This window comes from Coffea arabica, chromosome 7e, assembly GCF_036785885.1.
Source record: "Coffea arabica cultivar ET-39 chromosome 7e, Coffea Arabica ET-39 HiFi, whole genome shotgun sequence".
Lineage (NCBI taxonomy): Eukaryota > Viridiplantae > Streptophyta > Magnoliopsida > Gentianales > Rubiaceae > Coffea > Coffea arabica.
The window spans coordinates 44,252,790-44,269,571 of record NC_092323.1 but is presented as its reverse complement, the minus strand read 5'-3'; the positions used below and the strand labels follow the sequence as shown (position 1 = coordinate 44,269,571).

The 16,782-nt window shown below is 37.5% G+C and overlaps 1 protein-coding gene across 1 annotated transcript; it reads left to right on the top strand.

Annotated features, from left to right (window-relative positions):
• On the top strand, nt 1-13,274 carry LOC140011392 (uncharacterized). Its single transcript, XM_072060182.1, has 9 exons — nt 1-230; nt 9,335-9,938; nt 10,107-10,202; nt 10,330-10,335; nt 10,473-10,571; nt 11,463-11,640; nt 11,854-11,871; nt 12,037-13,001; nt 13,140-13,274. Exons 1-9 carry the CDS (start codon nt 1-3, stop codon nt 13,272-13,274), a joined length of 2,331 nt encoding a protein of 776 aa, XP_071916283.1.
• Nucleotides 13,275-16,782: the final 3,508 nt, after the last annotated feature.

Here is a 16,782-nt window from a genome sequence, read left to right as displayed (position 1 = left end):
ATGACCTACTTGTTAGCTCATGTAGTGGAGCACCAGGGTCAAAACCCTAATTCCCAACCTGAAAACTCTGGAAACCCTGGTGATTATGTGGAGAGTGAAGATAGGGCTCTCAAAAGGTTTCAGAAGTTTTTCCCACCAAAGTTTATTGGCGGGCCAGATCCAGATGTGGTTGATAGATGGTTGGAAAAGATGGTGGACATCTTCGCTGCCTTGCATTACACGGAGGAGAGGCAAGTGACTTTTGCTGTCTTTCAACTGGACGGGGCAGCCCGTTCTTGGTGGAACGTGATAAGACAAAAATAGGAAAGAGAACAGACGCCAAGGACGTGGGTGAATTTCATGAGAGATTTCAACGCCAAGTTTTTTCCTCCTTTAATTCAAGAAAGGAAGAAAGATGAGTTTATTCGGTTTCGCCAGGACTTAGACCGTAGCTGAGTACGAGAGCCAATTTACTCGACTGTCCAAATTTGTCCCCGAACTAATTTTGACCGAACAATGAAGAATAAGACATTTTGTTCAGGGCTTCAATGTGGAGATCCAAAAGGACCTAGCTGTAGCCCAAATTAATGCCTTTAGTGAGGTAGTAGAGAAGGCTCAACGAGTGGAAAGCGCTAGACTACAAGTGAGAAACTTCCAAGCAAAAAAGTCAGGATTTTCTAGAAGTAACGCAGGGTAGGGGGATAAGAGTACCCCTCCCAATTTTGGAAGGGGAACCGGAGGAGGAAGATTACCGGAGATGTCGAGAGGAGCCCCGTCAAGGGGTGGCCAAGTTGGGCAAGGCCAAAGAGGAGGTTCCCAGGGAGGCTCGACTTCTGCATCTCACGGTCCCTGCAGGTATTGTGGAAAGCCAAACCACACGGAGGACAATTGCTAGACGAGGAAAGAAAATGTTTGCGCTGTGGGAGTGCAGACCACCAAATTGCCAATTGCCCGGTTCTACCACGAGATGGAAGGGGGAGCCAGCAACCGACGAGGACAAATTCTGGACCCGTTAAGGTGGAAGGGACTAAATCTAAAGTATCGGCTCGGGTGTACTCGCTAGAGCCATAACAGGTCTCTGATTCTTCTGAGATCGTAGAAGGTACGAAACCTGTATTCCACCGATTTGCGAAAGTTTTAGTAGATCCCGGTGCTACTCATTCATTTGTCAACCCTAATTTCATGTATGAAATTGATATAAAACCTGCTAGTTTACCTTATGATCTAGAAGTTAGTATCCCTACGGGGAACCACCGTTTGATCACTAGTATGGTTTATAAGAATTGTAAAGTTTGGGTAGGAGAGAGCAAATTGTTGGGGGACTTAATAAGCTTGTCCATTAAGGGGTATGATGTAATTCTAGATATGGATTGGTTAGTTCGGTACAATGCTCAACTTGATTGTAAGAGAAAAGTAGTAGAATTTCATATTCTTGGGGAGGCGACCTTAAAGCTAGATATAAGGGGTAGCTTAGCCTCATTTGCAATGATCTTGGGTATTCGGGTTAGGAAATTGCTAAGTAGAGGGGCGCAATGGTTCTTAGCCTTTCTAATCAATACCCTCACCGACAAACTGAAGGTAGAAGATGTACCGGTAGCGAATGAATATCCGGATGTATTCCCTGATGAATTAGTAACCTTACCTCCGGAAAGAGAGATAGAGTTCAAGATTGATTTGTAATCGAGAACGTCACTTATCTCTAAGACCCCGTACCGGATGGCCCTTGCTGAGTTGAAGGAGCTAAAGTTACAGTTGCAAGATTTATTGGAACGAGAGTTTATCCGAGAGAGCGAATCTCCTTGGGGAGCCCCTACACTATTTGTTAAGAAGAAGGACGGGAGCTTGAGATTGTGTATAGATTATCGGGGCTTGAACAATGTAACCATTAAGAATAAATATCCACTGCCCCATATTGATGAATTGTTCGATCAGTTACAAGAAGTAGTGGTCTTTTCGAAATTAGACCTCCGACAGGGATACTATCAATTATTGATTAGGAAGGAGGATATACCAAAAACTGCCTTCAATTCCAGATACGGGTATTTTGAATTCGCCGTCATGCCCTTTGGACTGACCAATGCCTTTGCTGCTTTCATGGATTTGATGCATAGGGTTTTTAAGCCCTACTTGGATCGATTTGTAGTTGTATTTATCGATGACATTTTGGTTTACTCAAAAATCCTAGAGAAGCATGAGCAGCACTTAAAAATCGTCTTGCAAACCTTAAAAGAGCACCAGTTGTATGTCAAGTTTAGTAAGTGTGACTTTTGGTTGGAGAAAATTTCTTTCTTGGGGCACGTAAGTAGAAGCAGTGACTGAATGGAAGAGGCCGGAAAACCCTACTGAGATTCGTAACTTTCTAGGGTTGGCCGGGTACTATAGGCGTTTTATTAAGGATTTTTCCAAACTTGCAGGTCCTTTAACTGATTTGACAAAAAAAAATGATCGTTTCATGTGGGATGCTAGGTGTGAAGCTAGTTTTCAAGAATTGAAGAGAAGATTAACCATGACACCAATTCTAACTTTACCTAACGGAATAAATAGTTTCACTATTTATACCAATGCCTCGAGGGAAGGTTTGGGGTGCGTGTTGATGCAAAACAAGAATATGATATCTTTTGCCTCAAGGAAACTGAAACCTCACGAGTAGAACTACCCAACCCACGACTTGGAGCTAGCCGCAGTTGTTTTTGCTCTGAAAAAGTGGAGACACTATTTATATGGGGTAACTTTTGAAGTTTACTCTAACCATAAGAGTCTTAGATACCTCTTTTAACAAAAAAAAATTGAACATGAGGCAGCCGCGATGGATGAAATTTCTGGAGGATTATGACTGCACCATCAACTACCATCCGGGAAAGACTAATGTTGTGGCCGATGCCTTAGGTCGAAAGGCTCAGGTGGCTGGATTAATGATTATGGAATGGGGCCTGTTAGAATCAATTAGTGAATGGAATCTTTGTCTGGGAAGTAAAAAGGTGATTTTTGGTAACATTAGAATGACATCCACTTTACTGGAGCGAATTAAAGAGGCCCAGAAGGAAGACTCGATGGTACAGAAGTGGGGGGAGAAAACGAAAAAAGGAGAAACGTCTGATTTCAATCTAAGTCCCGAGAGAGTTTTGAAATATGGAAACCGAGTGGTGGTGCCTAAAGATGAAGCGTTGAAAAGGAAAATCTTGGAGGAAACTCATCGGTCAAAGTATACAATCCATTCGGGTAGTAGCAAGATATATCAGGACTTAAAGCGTATTGGTGGGACAACATGAAAAAGAAAATTGCCCAATATTTGCAAACTTGTCTCATCTGTCAACAAGTTAAGGTAGAACATAAAAAATCATCTGGATTGTTACAACCCCTTGAGATACCCGAATGGAAGTGGGAAAACATTACAATGGACTTCGTTTCAGGTTTGCCACGAACACAATAAGGACATGATGCTGTTTGGGTGATCGTCGATCGGTTAACCAAATCGGCCCATTTCTTGCCGGTAAACATGAAGTATTCCATGGACAAATTGGCTTAGTTGTATATGGATGAGATTGTGAGACTATACGAAGTTCCAGTGAGTATAGTTTCAGATAGAGATCCTCGTTTTGTGTCTAGGTTTTGGCAAAAATTTCAAGAAACCTTGGGAACTAAACTCAATCTTAGTACCACTTATCACCCCCAAACGGATGGACAGTCTGAGCGAACCATTCAAACCCTTGAAGACATGTTGCGGACTTGCATCTTAGATTTTGGGGATAGTTGGGGTCAACACATGACGTTAGTGGAATTTGCATACAATAACAGTTACCATTCGTCAATTCAAATGGCATCGTACGAAACTCTTTATGGGAGGAAGTGCCGATCACCAATTTATTGGGATAAAATAGGTGAGAAGAAAGTTTTAGATCCAACAACTATACCGTGGATGGAGGATGCACAGGAAAAGGTTAAGTTGATACGTTAAAGACTCCAAACAACTCAAAATCGACAAAAGAGCTACTCGGATAATCAAAGGAAAGATTTGGAGTTCGAAATTAGAGATCGTGTTTTTCTAAAGATCTCACCGTTACGAAGTGTCACTGCGGGTAGAGGAAAGAAACTTCAACCGAGATTCGTAGGACCCTTCAAAATTCTCCAAAGAGTTGAAAAAGTAGCGTATCGACTCGAGTTACCATCAACTTTGTCCAAGATTCACGACGTCTTCCATGTCTCGATGCTCAAAAAGTATTACCCCGATCCAACTCACAACTTACAATCGGAGGAGATTGAGATAGATGAATCACTCACCTATGAGGAGAAACCTGTGCAACTACTCGACCGAAAAGTTAAGGAGTTGAGAAATAAACAAATCCCATTGGTGAAGATCTTGTGGAAAAATCACGGGGTAGAAGAGGCAACCTGAGAGGTGAAAGAAGAGATGCAAAAGAAATACCCTGAGTTGTTTGCGAATCACGGTAAGAAATTTCGAGGACGAAATTCTTTAAGGGGGAGAGAGTGTGAGAACCTGAAATTTTCTTAATTTCTAGGCATTATTTTATTTCTTTGCACACATTTTCTATATTTTTGTTATTATATTAATTTTATAGATATTTTTATAAGTAAATATAGTTTTAAATCATTTTTTTCTAGTATAAGTTAGTTCATGAGATATTAGGAGTGTATATTGGACGTGGGATCCGCTGGTGCGTTAAGTGCGATATATTTGGCCAATTAGGTTACGTTTTGCATAAAGGGATTAATTTACTAGGTATTAGGAGATAATTAGAGGTTACTTAGATGGATTAACCATGGAGAGACAAGAAGATAGGTTTTAACCATAAAGGTGCCACGTGTCGCGTTTCTATTCGAAGTTGGACTTTGACCATCTTTCTTTACCTTTACTAAAACAACAATTTTGACCCAAAATCATCTCATTTCGCTCCTTCTTGGCCGAGCTTCTTGAGAGGAAAGAAGAGAGAGACCTTCAACTTATTTCTTCCATTTCTTGCACACATCTTGTGATCCAACCACTAAAACTTCACATTACTCCATAAAAGTCTTCTACTAGCAAGGATTAAAGAAGGTGATGTAGTGGTTTTAGAGGAGGAGGTTCTAAGTTGCTATCTTTCTTGAGTTTACAAGGTAAATTGCTAAGAAATCTTCTCTTTGTTCTTAATAATGGTAGATTAGTGGTTTTAGTGGCTAAGTATGTTGTTTTGTGGTAGGTTTTATGGTTGAAAGTAGAGATTTGATAGATTTTAAATTTATTGGTAATTTTTCTGATTTTATATGATAATTGTTGGTTGGCCATGGAATGATAGCTTGATATGGTGTAAAATGGAGCTTTTGTGTGTTAGTTGTGGTTGTTTGCGGAAAATTTTAGTTTTAGGGTTTCAATTAGGGCTTTTCTAAGGTTTGTTGTGGAGCTCTTGGTTGGCTAAGATTGAAGGGTATTGTAACCCTAATAAGGTGTGTTGAATAACTTATGAATTGTAGTTGTACTTGTGGTTGTGTTGGATGAATTTAAATGGTTGTTTGTAGGATGCAAAATCTGAAATTTTAGAGGAAATACTGTCCAATTTTAAGTCTATGTGATTTCTTGGAATTGGGTTGCTTTGAGTGGATATGAGTGACTTTGGGGGTTGTCTAAACCTTTGGCACCAAGTGTTCCTTATTTTCACTTTCAACTTCTATTTGGCCTTGCATTAGTAGTATTGATTAGGTTTATGACTCGTGCCCGAGTGTCAATTGTGTTTCTTGTTTGTTATAGGGCGTGCCGGTGATCCGAGGCATATGTCGGGCGGAAACTTGTGAAATTGCTTTGTTTGAATCGATGAGTGTACCCCTTACATGATTGTTATTTCATGGCTTTATTGTACTTGAAATCTGTAACTGGAATGCTTGTGATTACTGTTTATGTTAGATGAGACGAGGGTGTACTTTATCACTCTCATTCTCTATCGCTTATTTGACTGTTTATTGTATCACTTGGAAATGCTCTTGATTATACTTAAACTGGTGTCGTTTGGACGTGTATCCAATGGCTTTTACTGTTAACTCTGAGCTCAACTTCATTGGTAGTCATTTGAATCGAGCCAGCAAGGGTTTGGTTGAGGAAAATTGACAAGCCATGGGAACTGTGTTGGGAATCTTTGGGTATGAGACTCTTGATTCCGGTATACTCGAATATTACCATCTTTGTTCTGTTTGGTGTTCGGACCCAGTAAGGGGTATGTATGGTGGACGAAAATCGGAGTAAATTGGAGTCTGTGGTTATGGTTACTCTTTAAACGTTGACGGAGAGTCAACGAGGTGTGATCAAGTACGGCAAAAGAGGGAAAAAGGGCTCTTGAGAGCCGTTCGTATCCTTTTACTTTCTATTGACGTGAGGTGTTTGTTCTGCTCACTTGATGAACGTATTTGAATTGAGTATCATTGTATTTATATGATATGATCCTTGAATACTTGAGTGATGGTACCTCATTGGGCGAAAACTCACTCCGTTAACTTTGTTTTCTTTACAGGGAACCATCTTTTGGACCTATGATATTTTGAAGAATGAGTTGAACTAGTATAGATATTCTTTTGTTTAGCTCCTCGGTAGTTGAAAAAATCCTAAATGTACCTTGATCCAAATGTTTCTCTTTTGGTTTGTAAATTTACAAACGTGTGTATATAAAAGTGTATAATCATGTTCATATGTTATATTTGGTTTGAAAATGTTCATTCTCTAGGGTTTTGTAAAGTTATTTGTATTCGATTGGGTTTCGGACAGGTTCGGATTTTGAACGATGAAGAAAAAAATTTTGGCGGAAAATTCTGCAGGAGAATCCGGCCGCAAATCCAGCCAGTTCTTGGCCGAATTGACAGGGAATTTTGAATCCATTTGGGTTTGGCTACTGCCTTCAATCCAGCCAGGAATCCGGCCAGATATCCAGCTAGAACCCGACCGGATTGTGACGTGGCAGTCACTATTCATTTTCAGTTTCGATTTCGTTTTTCGTTGTTCGCAGTCGTTGAATCGTTTAAGTGCAGTAATATATTTCGGAACATTTTAGTTTGTGTATGTCTGTCCTAGTAGTCCTGGCGAGAGTTAGGCAGACTGTTCACTAACCCCTTTGGTACGCCTTAGGGGAAAGTGGGGCTGTCACACATGCACAATTCCAGTAAAAGTTAGGCATTTTTCATTTCCACAATTCATTTAGGTTGAGTGCAGTAAAGTATGCGCTCGCCTTTCACTAAAACAGTAGCAATTGTCATTTTCACACTAAATAATTCAAACGTCAATAATCCAACAAGTATCAGTCAACTAGGCGTTTAACATTTATCATTCATCAAATATTCAATCATTACAAACAAATATAGAACACTCACCCAAAGTAATTTGAGTTCACTATTTGGTGCTTGGACCCTTCTCCAGTTCTTTCTCGATTTTTGAGATAGTTATACACTTAATAGTTTATTTATTATTTTCCCTAGTGGTGAAGTTAAGGTTCACATGATGATTTTAGCTAAATGTATAGAGGTGCATATAGGTATAATTCGAGATATTTAAATGCATACATATATAGAAGGTTTTAAGGTGATCTTAGTATTTTTCTTATCCTAGTACTTCAAAGGTTCAAAATCTATGTATCTTTAGTCTTTCAAGCCTTAAAGTTCCATATTTTACCAAAAGGCAGTAAGATATAGTGGTTATATGGAAATTTACAGTTTATAATGAAGGTTGGGATTTAGATTCTAAGGATCAAAAGGATCATTATAGAAATCAAATTTCAAAGTTGATAAATTTCCTAGAGATTGGCAGCTTAGTGTTCCTATGAACTTCCTTGATTATATACTATATTTTGGATGAATTTTCACAAATAAAACTATTATATGATGGTTTGAAGGGGGTTTTGGTCAGTTTTGAAATCAAGTTCCATTTTTTTTTGAATTCAAAATTAAACTCAAAACCTAAGCATTTGCTCAAAATGGTTAGAAATAGTTTTCCAGCAATGGGTAGTCAAGTTTCGTACTTCAGTTTGCTATTTCCTTGCTTAAACTTTCTTAAATTTAATGTATATTTTATGATCATTCTGTTGTAGATCATTTTGGGTTAAGCTTGAGTTAAAATTTCTAAAGAAACTCAACAATACAATCGGAATCATCCAATCAACCCAAATCTGCCAAACAGTTTTGCCTGCTCGACCAGCTCCCATTTCTTTTCTAAGATTTAGTTATTTCTTCCCAAATTAGGACAATCACTATATGCAGAGTAAAACAGAGGAGTAGGGATGTTTTTTTTATCAATATATGCATAAATTTCAGACTACAAGATGAAATCTAAACTTGGGAAAACATAACAGCATTCTCGGGTTCAAAGTTGAAGTTTCCAGTCATATATCTTCACCAACATTTCATTTAATGCATCAAACATCAACCAAATTTGACATGCATTCATCATTGAGCATAATATATAGTCCCTAGTAGGATTTCCATCAAGAAATTCACTAAAATCAACATTTAAAAGCTATCTAACCATTCAAGTTTCAACATAAGCAAAGTTGGAATGAAATCTAGCAAACATTCAATCCAAGTGAGGGATTTTTCCCAATAAATTTCATTCAATCCATCCCAAATCAACATGCAAGCTCAAAAACACTAAAATGAGGACATATAGTTTCAAAATCCAACAAAACTTTCCAAAAAATTTCAATTTTAAAACACAAATTTCAACTAGACATCCATTGGACAAGCTAACAATTGTCTCATAGCCTTGTATAGCCATTTCAGCCCCATTAATCGAGTTTTTACCAAGAAAAACTAGCATGTAACACTAAGTAAAGATTACACTAAATATATAACATGATTTTCTAGCCACATTTCACCAAAATACCCACTTGTTACAAAATTAATATAGGAATTTATTATGAATAGCTTAATTATAGGAGTAGCTTGATTATAGGGATAGCTTAATTATAGGACTCTAGCTGATTAGCTAAATGATAGTTAACTTTCCTAACATAGAGGTGTTAGTTCATGTATATATATGTAACATTTTCTCTCAATAAAGTGTGAAAAGATTCCATCCAAAATTACGTTTTTATGGTATCAGAGCCCTACCATCAAGGTTAGGGTCTCGGTCCGCTGCCAAAAAATTCATTAGTCATCATTCGCTTCATCTGGTGCTGTATAGCACACATCTGTGTTCTATTCTTCACTCTTGTTTTAAAGAGTTCAAATCTGTCTCTTTTTTTTTTTTTGTTAATTCTGAACCCATGGCAAAAACGAAATATGTTGTTACGTCTGATGTGGTTCATGTGATATCTAAGATCACGGACCACAAACTCAATAATTCTAACTATCTTGATTGGAGTAAAACAGTTCATCTTTATCTGTGAAGCATTGATAAAGATAATCATCTGACTGATGATCCTCCAAATGATGGTTCAAGACAGACATGGTTAAGGGAAGATGTTAGATTGTTCCTGCGAATACGAAATTCTATTGACAGTGGGGTAATTAGCTTAATTAATCACTGTGAATTTGTTAAGGAGTTAATGGAGTATTTAGAATTTTTGTATTCTAGTAAAGGGAATATTTCTCGCATATATGAGGTGTGTCAAGCCTTTTATTGTGCAGAGAAACAAGATAAGTCCATCATGACTTATTTTATGGATTTTAAAAAAACTTATGAGGATCTTAATCTGTTATTACCGTTTAGTTCTGATGTGAAAGTTCAGCAAACTCAATGGGAACAGATGGCGATTATGAGTTTTTTGGTTGGTCTTTCACCTGAATTTGAAGCTGCTAAATCTCAGATTCTTTCGAGTCCTAAGATCTCATCCTTTCAAGATGTGTTTAGTGGGGTGCTTCGCACAGAGAATTCCCAATCTGTTCAGTCCAACAATGCTCTTGTTAGTCAAACTAACAAATATGAATTTGGAAAACAGCAATACAAAGGTGGTGGTAAAGGAATTGACATACGGGGACAGAATGCAGAAGTGGTTGTGTGTCACTATTGTCATAAGTCAGGTCATATGAAGAGTGATTGCAAGAAATTGCAGTACAGGAACTAGAGAACTCAATCCGCACATATTGCTTTTACCAATGAGGCGATTAACCATGAAAAGTCTGTTACGATCTCTACAGATGAATTTGCTAAATTTTCTCAGTATCAAAAATCATTAAAGTCTTCATCTACTCCTGTAACTGCCATTGCTAAGTCATGTGAACCAAACACATGCCTTGTGTCCTCGTCTTCCAAATGGGTAATTGATTCTGGTGCCACAGATCATATGACAGGTAATTCTAGTCTATTTTCTACCTTTCAGCGACACACATCTGTATCTACAGTTACCTTAGCTGATGGGTCAAAATCTCGTGTTCTTGGATCAGGCTCAGGTAACCCCACTCCATTAATCTCATTGTCATCTGACTTAAGTTTGCCTTAGTTGTCTTTTAATCTAATTTCTGTGAGTAATCTTACTCGTGCCGTTAATTGTTCTGCCCAATTCTTTCCTGACTATTGCTTATTTCAGGATCTTACGATAAAGCAGATTATTGGTAAAGGGCATGAATATGGAGGTCTTTACATCCTTGACACACCGATACCAAAATCCATAGCTTGTTCTGGAATTGTAACTCCATTTGAAGCACATTGTAGGCTGGGTCATCCTTCTCTCCCTTTGTTAAAGATACTTTGTCCACAATTTCAGAGTTTGTCTTCATTAGATTGTGAGTCTTGTCAGTTTGCCAAACATCATCGTATTAATCTGATCCCTAGGGTCAATAAACGAGCGAATGCTCCTTTTGCATTAGTTCATTCAGATGTCTGGGGACCTAGTCCAGTCATTTCTAAAATTGGATTCAAATATTTTGTTACTTTTGTCGATGACCATTCTCGTATGACTTGGTTATATTTAATGAAAAATCGTTCGGAGTTGTTTTCTCATTTTTGTGCTTTTTGTGCTGAGGTTAAGATTCAATTTAAGCGTTCTGTACAAATATTGCGAAGTGACAATGCCAAAGAATATTTATTCGCACCTGTTCAATCTTATATGGTGCAAAATGTCATTATTCATCAAACATCTTGTGTGGATACACCATCCCAAAACGGGGTAGCAGAACGAAAGAATAGACATTTGCTCAAAACTGCAAGAGCCTTATCATTTCAAATGCATGTTCCTAAACATTTTTGGGCTGATGCAGTGTCCACAACTTGCTTTCTAATCAATCGTCTGCCTTCATTTGTTCTTAATGGTAGGACTCCTTATAATACTCTTTTTCCAAATAGACTTTTGTTTCCTATCGAACCTAAAATCTTTGGTTGTACATGTTTTGTCCACGACTCTCATCCCCAAGTCACTAAATTAGATCCCAAATCATTGAAATGTATTTTTCTTGGTTATTCCCGTGTCCAAAAAGGATATAGATGTTATTGTCCTAGTCTCGGCAGGTACATTGTATCAGTTGATGTTACTTTTCTTGGAAATACACCTTTTACTTCATCTTCATCTCATTCATGTCAGGAGGAGGATGATGATTTGTTAATCTATACTGTCATATCTTCAAGTTCTTCCCTTGCTAAACCTCCAACTACTCAGGTATATTCTCGACGACAAAAGCCACCAAATTCATGCCCTGAACCAGTTCCTTCGTTATCAGATCCTATCTCAAGTGATGATCTTTCTATTGCTCTTCGCAAAGGTAAGCGTCAATGCACTTATCCTGTGTCTTCGTGTGTATCTTATAATCATTTACCCACCTCTTCTTGTTTCTTTATTACATCTATTGACTCTATCTCCCTTTCTAAAACTGTTTATGAAGCATTATCCCATTCGGGGTGGCGCAATGCTATGATAGAGGAGATGAATGCTTTAGATGATAATGATACTTGAAACTTAGTAAATTTACCTGCAGGGAAGAAGGCTATTGGGAGTAAGTGAGTTTTTGCAATTAAATTCAATCCTGATGGGTCGGTTGCTCGGTTGAAAGCTCGCCTTGTTGCCAAAAGCTATGCCCAAATCTATGGAGAGTATTATTCTGACACTTTTTCTCCTCTTGCTAAGTTAACATCTATCAGGTTATTCATTTCTATGGCAGCTACTCATAATTGGCCTTTGCATCAACTAGATATCAAGAATGCCTTTCTTCATGGAGACCTACAAGAGGAAGTTTATATGGAGCAACCACCTGGGTTTGTTGCTCAGGGGGAGTCTGGGAAGGTTTGTCATCTTCGGAAGTCCTTGTATGGGTTGAAACAAAGTCCTTGCGCTTGGTTTGGAAAATTTAGTCTAGCAGTTGAAAGGTTTGGGATGCAGAAAAGCAAATCTAATCATTCTGTTTTCTACAAACAGTCTGAAGCTGGTATTATTTTGTTAGTAGTATATGTGAATGGTATTGTTATCACTGGGAATGATGTTGTAGGTATTTCATCACTTAAAGCTTTTCTCCATAGTCAATTTCAGACAAAGGATTTGGGACTATTAAAATATTTTTTGGGTATTGAGGTAGCAAAGAATATGAAAGGGATATTCATGTCCCAAAGAAAATATGTTCTTGACTTACTATTTGAAATGGAAAAATTGGGGGCTAAACCAACTAGTACCCCAATGATTCCTAACTTGCAGCTCACAAAAGAAGGTGAATTGTTAGAAGATCCTGGAAGGTATAGAAGATTTGTTGGAAAGTTGAATTATCTTACAGTGACTCATCCAGATATCGCGTATTCAGTTAGTGTTGTTAGTCAATACATGTCCAATCCTACCGTTAATCATTGGGCAGCTGTAGAACAAAATTTGTGTTATTTAAAAGGAGCTCCTGGACGTGGTATTCTGTATAAAAATCATGGTCATACTAGGATTGAGTGTTTTTCAGATGCTGATTGGGCAGGATCCAAGGTAGATCGAAGATCCACAACTGGATATTGTGTCTTTCTTGGAGGAAACCTGGTCTCATGGAAGAGTAAGAAGCAAAATATTGTCTCGCGATCGAGTGCAGAGTCAGAATATAGAGCTATGGCACAATCGATATGTGAAATCATGTGGATAAATCAACTTCTAACTAAGGTAGGTCTCAAAATGTAAATGCCTGCAAAATTGTGGTGTGATAACCAAGTGGCTCTTCATATTGCATCCAATCCTGTATTTCATGAGCGAACAAAACACATCGAAATAGATTGTCATTTTGTTCATGAGAAAATACAGCATGGCTTGATTTCTACAGGATTTGTAAGGACTGGAGAACAGTTGGGAGATCTCTTTACGAAGGCTCTACATGGGGTTCGAGTTGATTACCTTTGTAACAAGTTGGGCATGAGGAACATCTACATTCCAGCTTGAGGGGGAGTGTTACAGAATTAATATAGGAATTTATTATGAATATCTTAATTATAAGAGTAGCTTGATTATAGGGATAGCTTAATTATAAGAATAGCTTGATTATAGGGATAGCTTAATTATAGGACTCTAGCTGATTAGCTGATTTATAGTTAACTTTCCGAACATAGAGATGTTAGTTCATGTATATCTATGTAATATTTTCTCTCAATAAAGTGTGAAAATATTCCATCCAAAATTACGTTTTCACCACTTAAAATCAAAAGATTCACTATCAGCTAAGCTGAAAATTTTCCAGCAGCCATGCAGTTCTCCAAACAAGAATTCCAGCCACAAAAGTCAAGAAACTCACATGCATCACCCTATAAACATTATACATGACATAGAGCACGAATTCCAGCCATAATTCAACATAAAATCCGTTTAAATTGAGGAGAAAACCTGACATCAACTAGTTACCAGGCTGACGGACTTCCAACTTTGAAGATTCAAGTTTCATGACCCAAAATTTAAATATTTTTTTCAGATATTTTGACATACATTCATTTCACCATATAGCCTAGTGTATATAGTATGTATTTCCAGCAAGTTTAGTCAAAATTTGAAGCAAAAGATTGCAAAATGTAATATGAACTCAATATGGGCAGATTATTCCAAAATAGTGAAGAAATGAGTTCTAATCATTAAAGTTTGCTAGTTTCTTGGCTAGATTCTAACATGCATCAAGAATTATGCTTTTCATGCGAAAGAAATGAGGCTTTGGAAAAGATTTACCCTAGTTTTTAGCCAAAAAAAGCTGAAGAAGAAAAGGAGAGTACTCTGGATCCTCTCATATTTTCATAGCTAAAATTCTGGATCTTCTTAGCTAGTTTCTCAGCTGTTTGTTTTTTATCTTGCTGAAATGTGCAGCTAGATCTTTTCTACTCTCCTGGTTCTCTCACTCATAGTTTAAGCTTGAAGAAATAGGGAAATTTTATGGAATTTTTTATGGCTGAATCAGCCTTGGTTCTTGGCTGATGATAGGAAGAAAAGGATGGAGTTTTCTTACTCTCTACTCTCTCTCTCGACTGCTCACTTGCTGAAATGGAAATGGGATGGTCTTGGTGTAGTCTTGAGGTGTTATTGCTAAAAGTGCGTGAGATTGGTGAAGGTGTTTGGCTGAAATGAGATGTGGAAGGTCAGTGGAAGATTAGTGGAAGCTTAGGCAATGTTTGGCCAAATGAAATTGTGGAGCTTTGGGACAAAACTTTGCATGCAGTTTTAATTTCTGATTTTGGTGATTAAAAGTGTTATATGTATGTATTTGTTTGGTTTTTATTTCTCGTTAAATTCTATGATATTAAACTTTCAACTAGTTTTTTAAACTAAGTTAGTAGAAAACTTGAAACTAAGCATGCATGAACAAAATTTGTGGTTTGAGTCAATGAACTTAAAATAGAATAACTAACATGAAATTCTTGTGATATTAGACTAAATGCATCCATATAAGGTTTTTAAGGAGGAAATTAGATAATTAAACAAGTAATTACATAGATGTATTTTTGTGCTCTCACACCTTCTCCTGTACCCCAACAAAGAAGATCATGAAGAGGCGCATCTAGGTGGCCGCATCTAGGTGGCCACCTCCACCGAACTATAATGCTAGATGCTTCACTTCCAAAGACAATTAAGATTGGTTTGAGAAGCGTGAGCACCTATTCTTTCTCTCCCTCTCCATATTTATCCAGATTTGGTTCGAGAATTCTATGCCAACATTGACAGTAAGAAGGGCTATAGTGGTGAAAAGATTCAATCATCTGTTCAAGGGAGACAATTGATTATCACTCGAGACACAATTGCTCAAATTTTGGGGTGCCATGATCAATGATTAGTTGTGGATTTAAAGAAAGGATTTACTTCACCAAACAAGCATTGGGATCCTTCATATGCTATGGTGAGATTTGGTCTCTAGTACCAACCTTTTCGTTCATCTAGGAAAGAGGCTATCCTCACGCGTGTGTTCGACTATCGACACCGCCTCATCATCTATGTTATGGCACATAATGTGATTCCCAAGAAAAGTGAAAAAGGTGAAATTCGACATAGCGATATCTATTTCTTGGATCACATGTTTCATAACCAGGAGTCCCCTTATGCTCACATTTGGCTCTCGAATATCATAATTAGTAATATAAAACCGACCACCTGAAGGAGTACTATTTCCTATCGATTGAGATTTCCATGTTTTTTGTCCTTAATCTTTGAGCAGGAAGGCGTCAATTTGGAGGGCATACTATGAGCTTCTGTGCGACCTATGTAGGAGTTGAATATTTCCCTTGTTCACAAAGAGAAAGATCACAATGAGCTAATTGCACAGAGTAAGATGAAGTCGGTCCCTCTACTTTTGTCGAAACCTTCTACTTCTGCCCCCACAACCACCACCTCTACCTCTACTGCGATCCAACTGGCAGCGTCTCTTCAACATTCTAGGCTGCTATCAGACTTAAGTCATTGAACAACTTGATCGGATTGATGCTCGCCTGGATACCTATGATGTTCGGATGCATCGTATGGAGGATCATTTAGGCATCACTCCTCTGCTTCACACTGCACCTGGAGCTCGTAGTGATGATCGAGAATCCACTGGAACTAGCAGGGGAGATGCCGGGCCTGCATCTTGAGCTACCATTTTTGTCATTGCTTCTATGATCTTTTCTTGTTTCTTTCTTTTCCTTTCTCTATAGGATGATATTAACTTTCTCTTTTCCCTTTGAACCTTTAGCAGTGTTAGTAGATGTTTATGTATTTTGTGTAGGTTCATGAGTCATGGTTGACCTAGAAATCAGCCATCACTTTGGAGAGTATTTCTTTCTAACTTTTGTTGTATTTCTTTCCTTACACGTTGAGGACAATATGTATTTGAAATGTGGGGGAGGAAAACTTGCTTTATGTTGTTCTTGTATTGCTTGGACTTGAGGTTGGAATATTAATTACACTTGAAACTTGTCAATCTTGGGTTTTGCTGGTGAGGAGTTCATCCATTTACAAGGGAAGACTCTACCAAAATTTTTTCAAAATCTTGTCCAAAATTGCCTCAAAAAGTTTCAAAATTTTTCAATTGTATCCAAGGACAACAAGTTCCATACCATAAGTAACTCAAATTCCTTCTACTTTTGAGATAAATATATGTGATTTGAAAATTTTTTTCTCATTTAACTTGGAAATGACTATTATATGATTATAATTTTTATATTTTTAGGAAAGTATATCTTGAAAAGCAGAGAAAATTATATATCTCTTGCATTTTTTTTAGGAAATTTCTTATCTTTAATTGATTTTGCATAGTTAAGTGATAAATATGGTCAATAAATACAATACTTTTCTCATGATTATTTTTTTGACGGAATGCTTATTATTTTTACTTTGAAAAAAAGAAAAAAAAGGTAAAAGAAAGTAAAAAAGAAAGAGAAAAGGAGAGAATTAAAGTTGTTATACTCCAATGATTCTTGTACTTAGTAACTAGGAGTTTTCA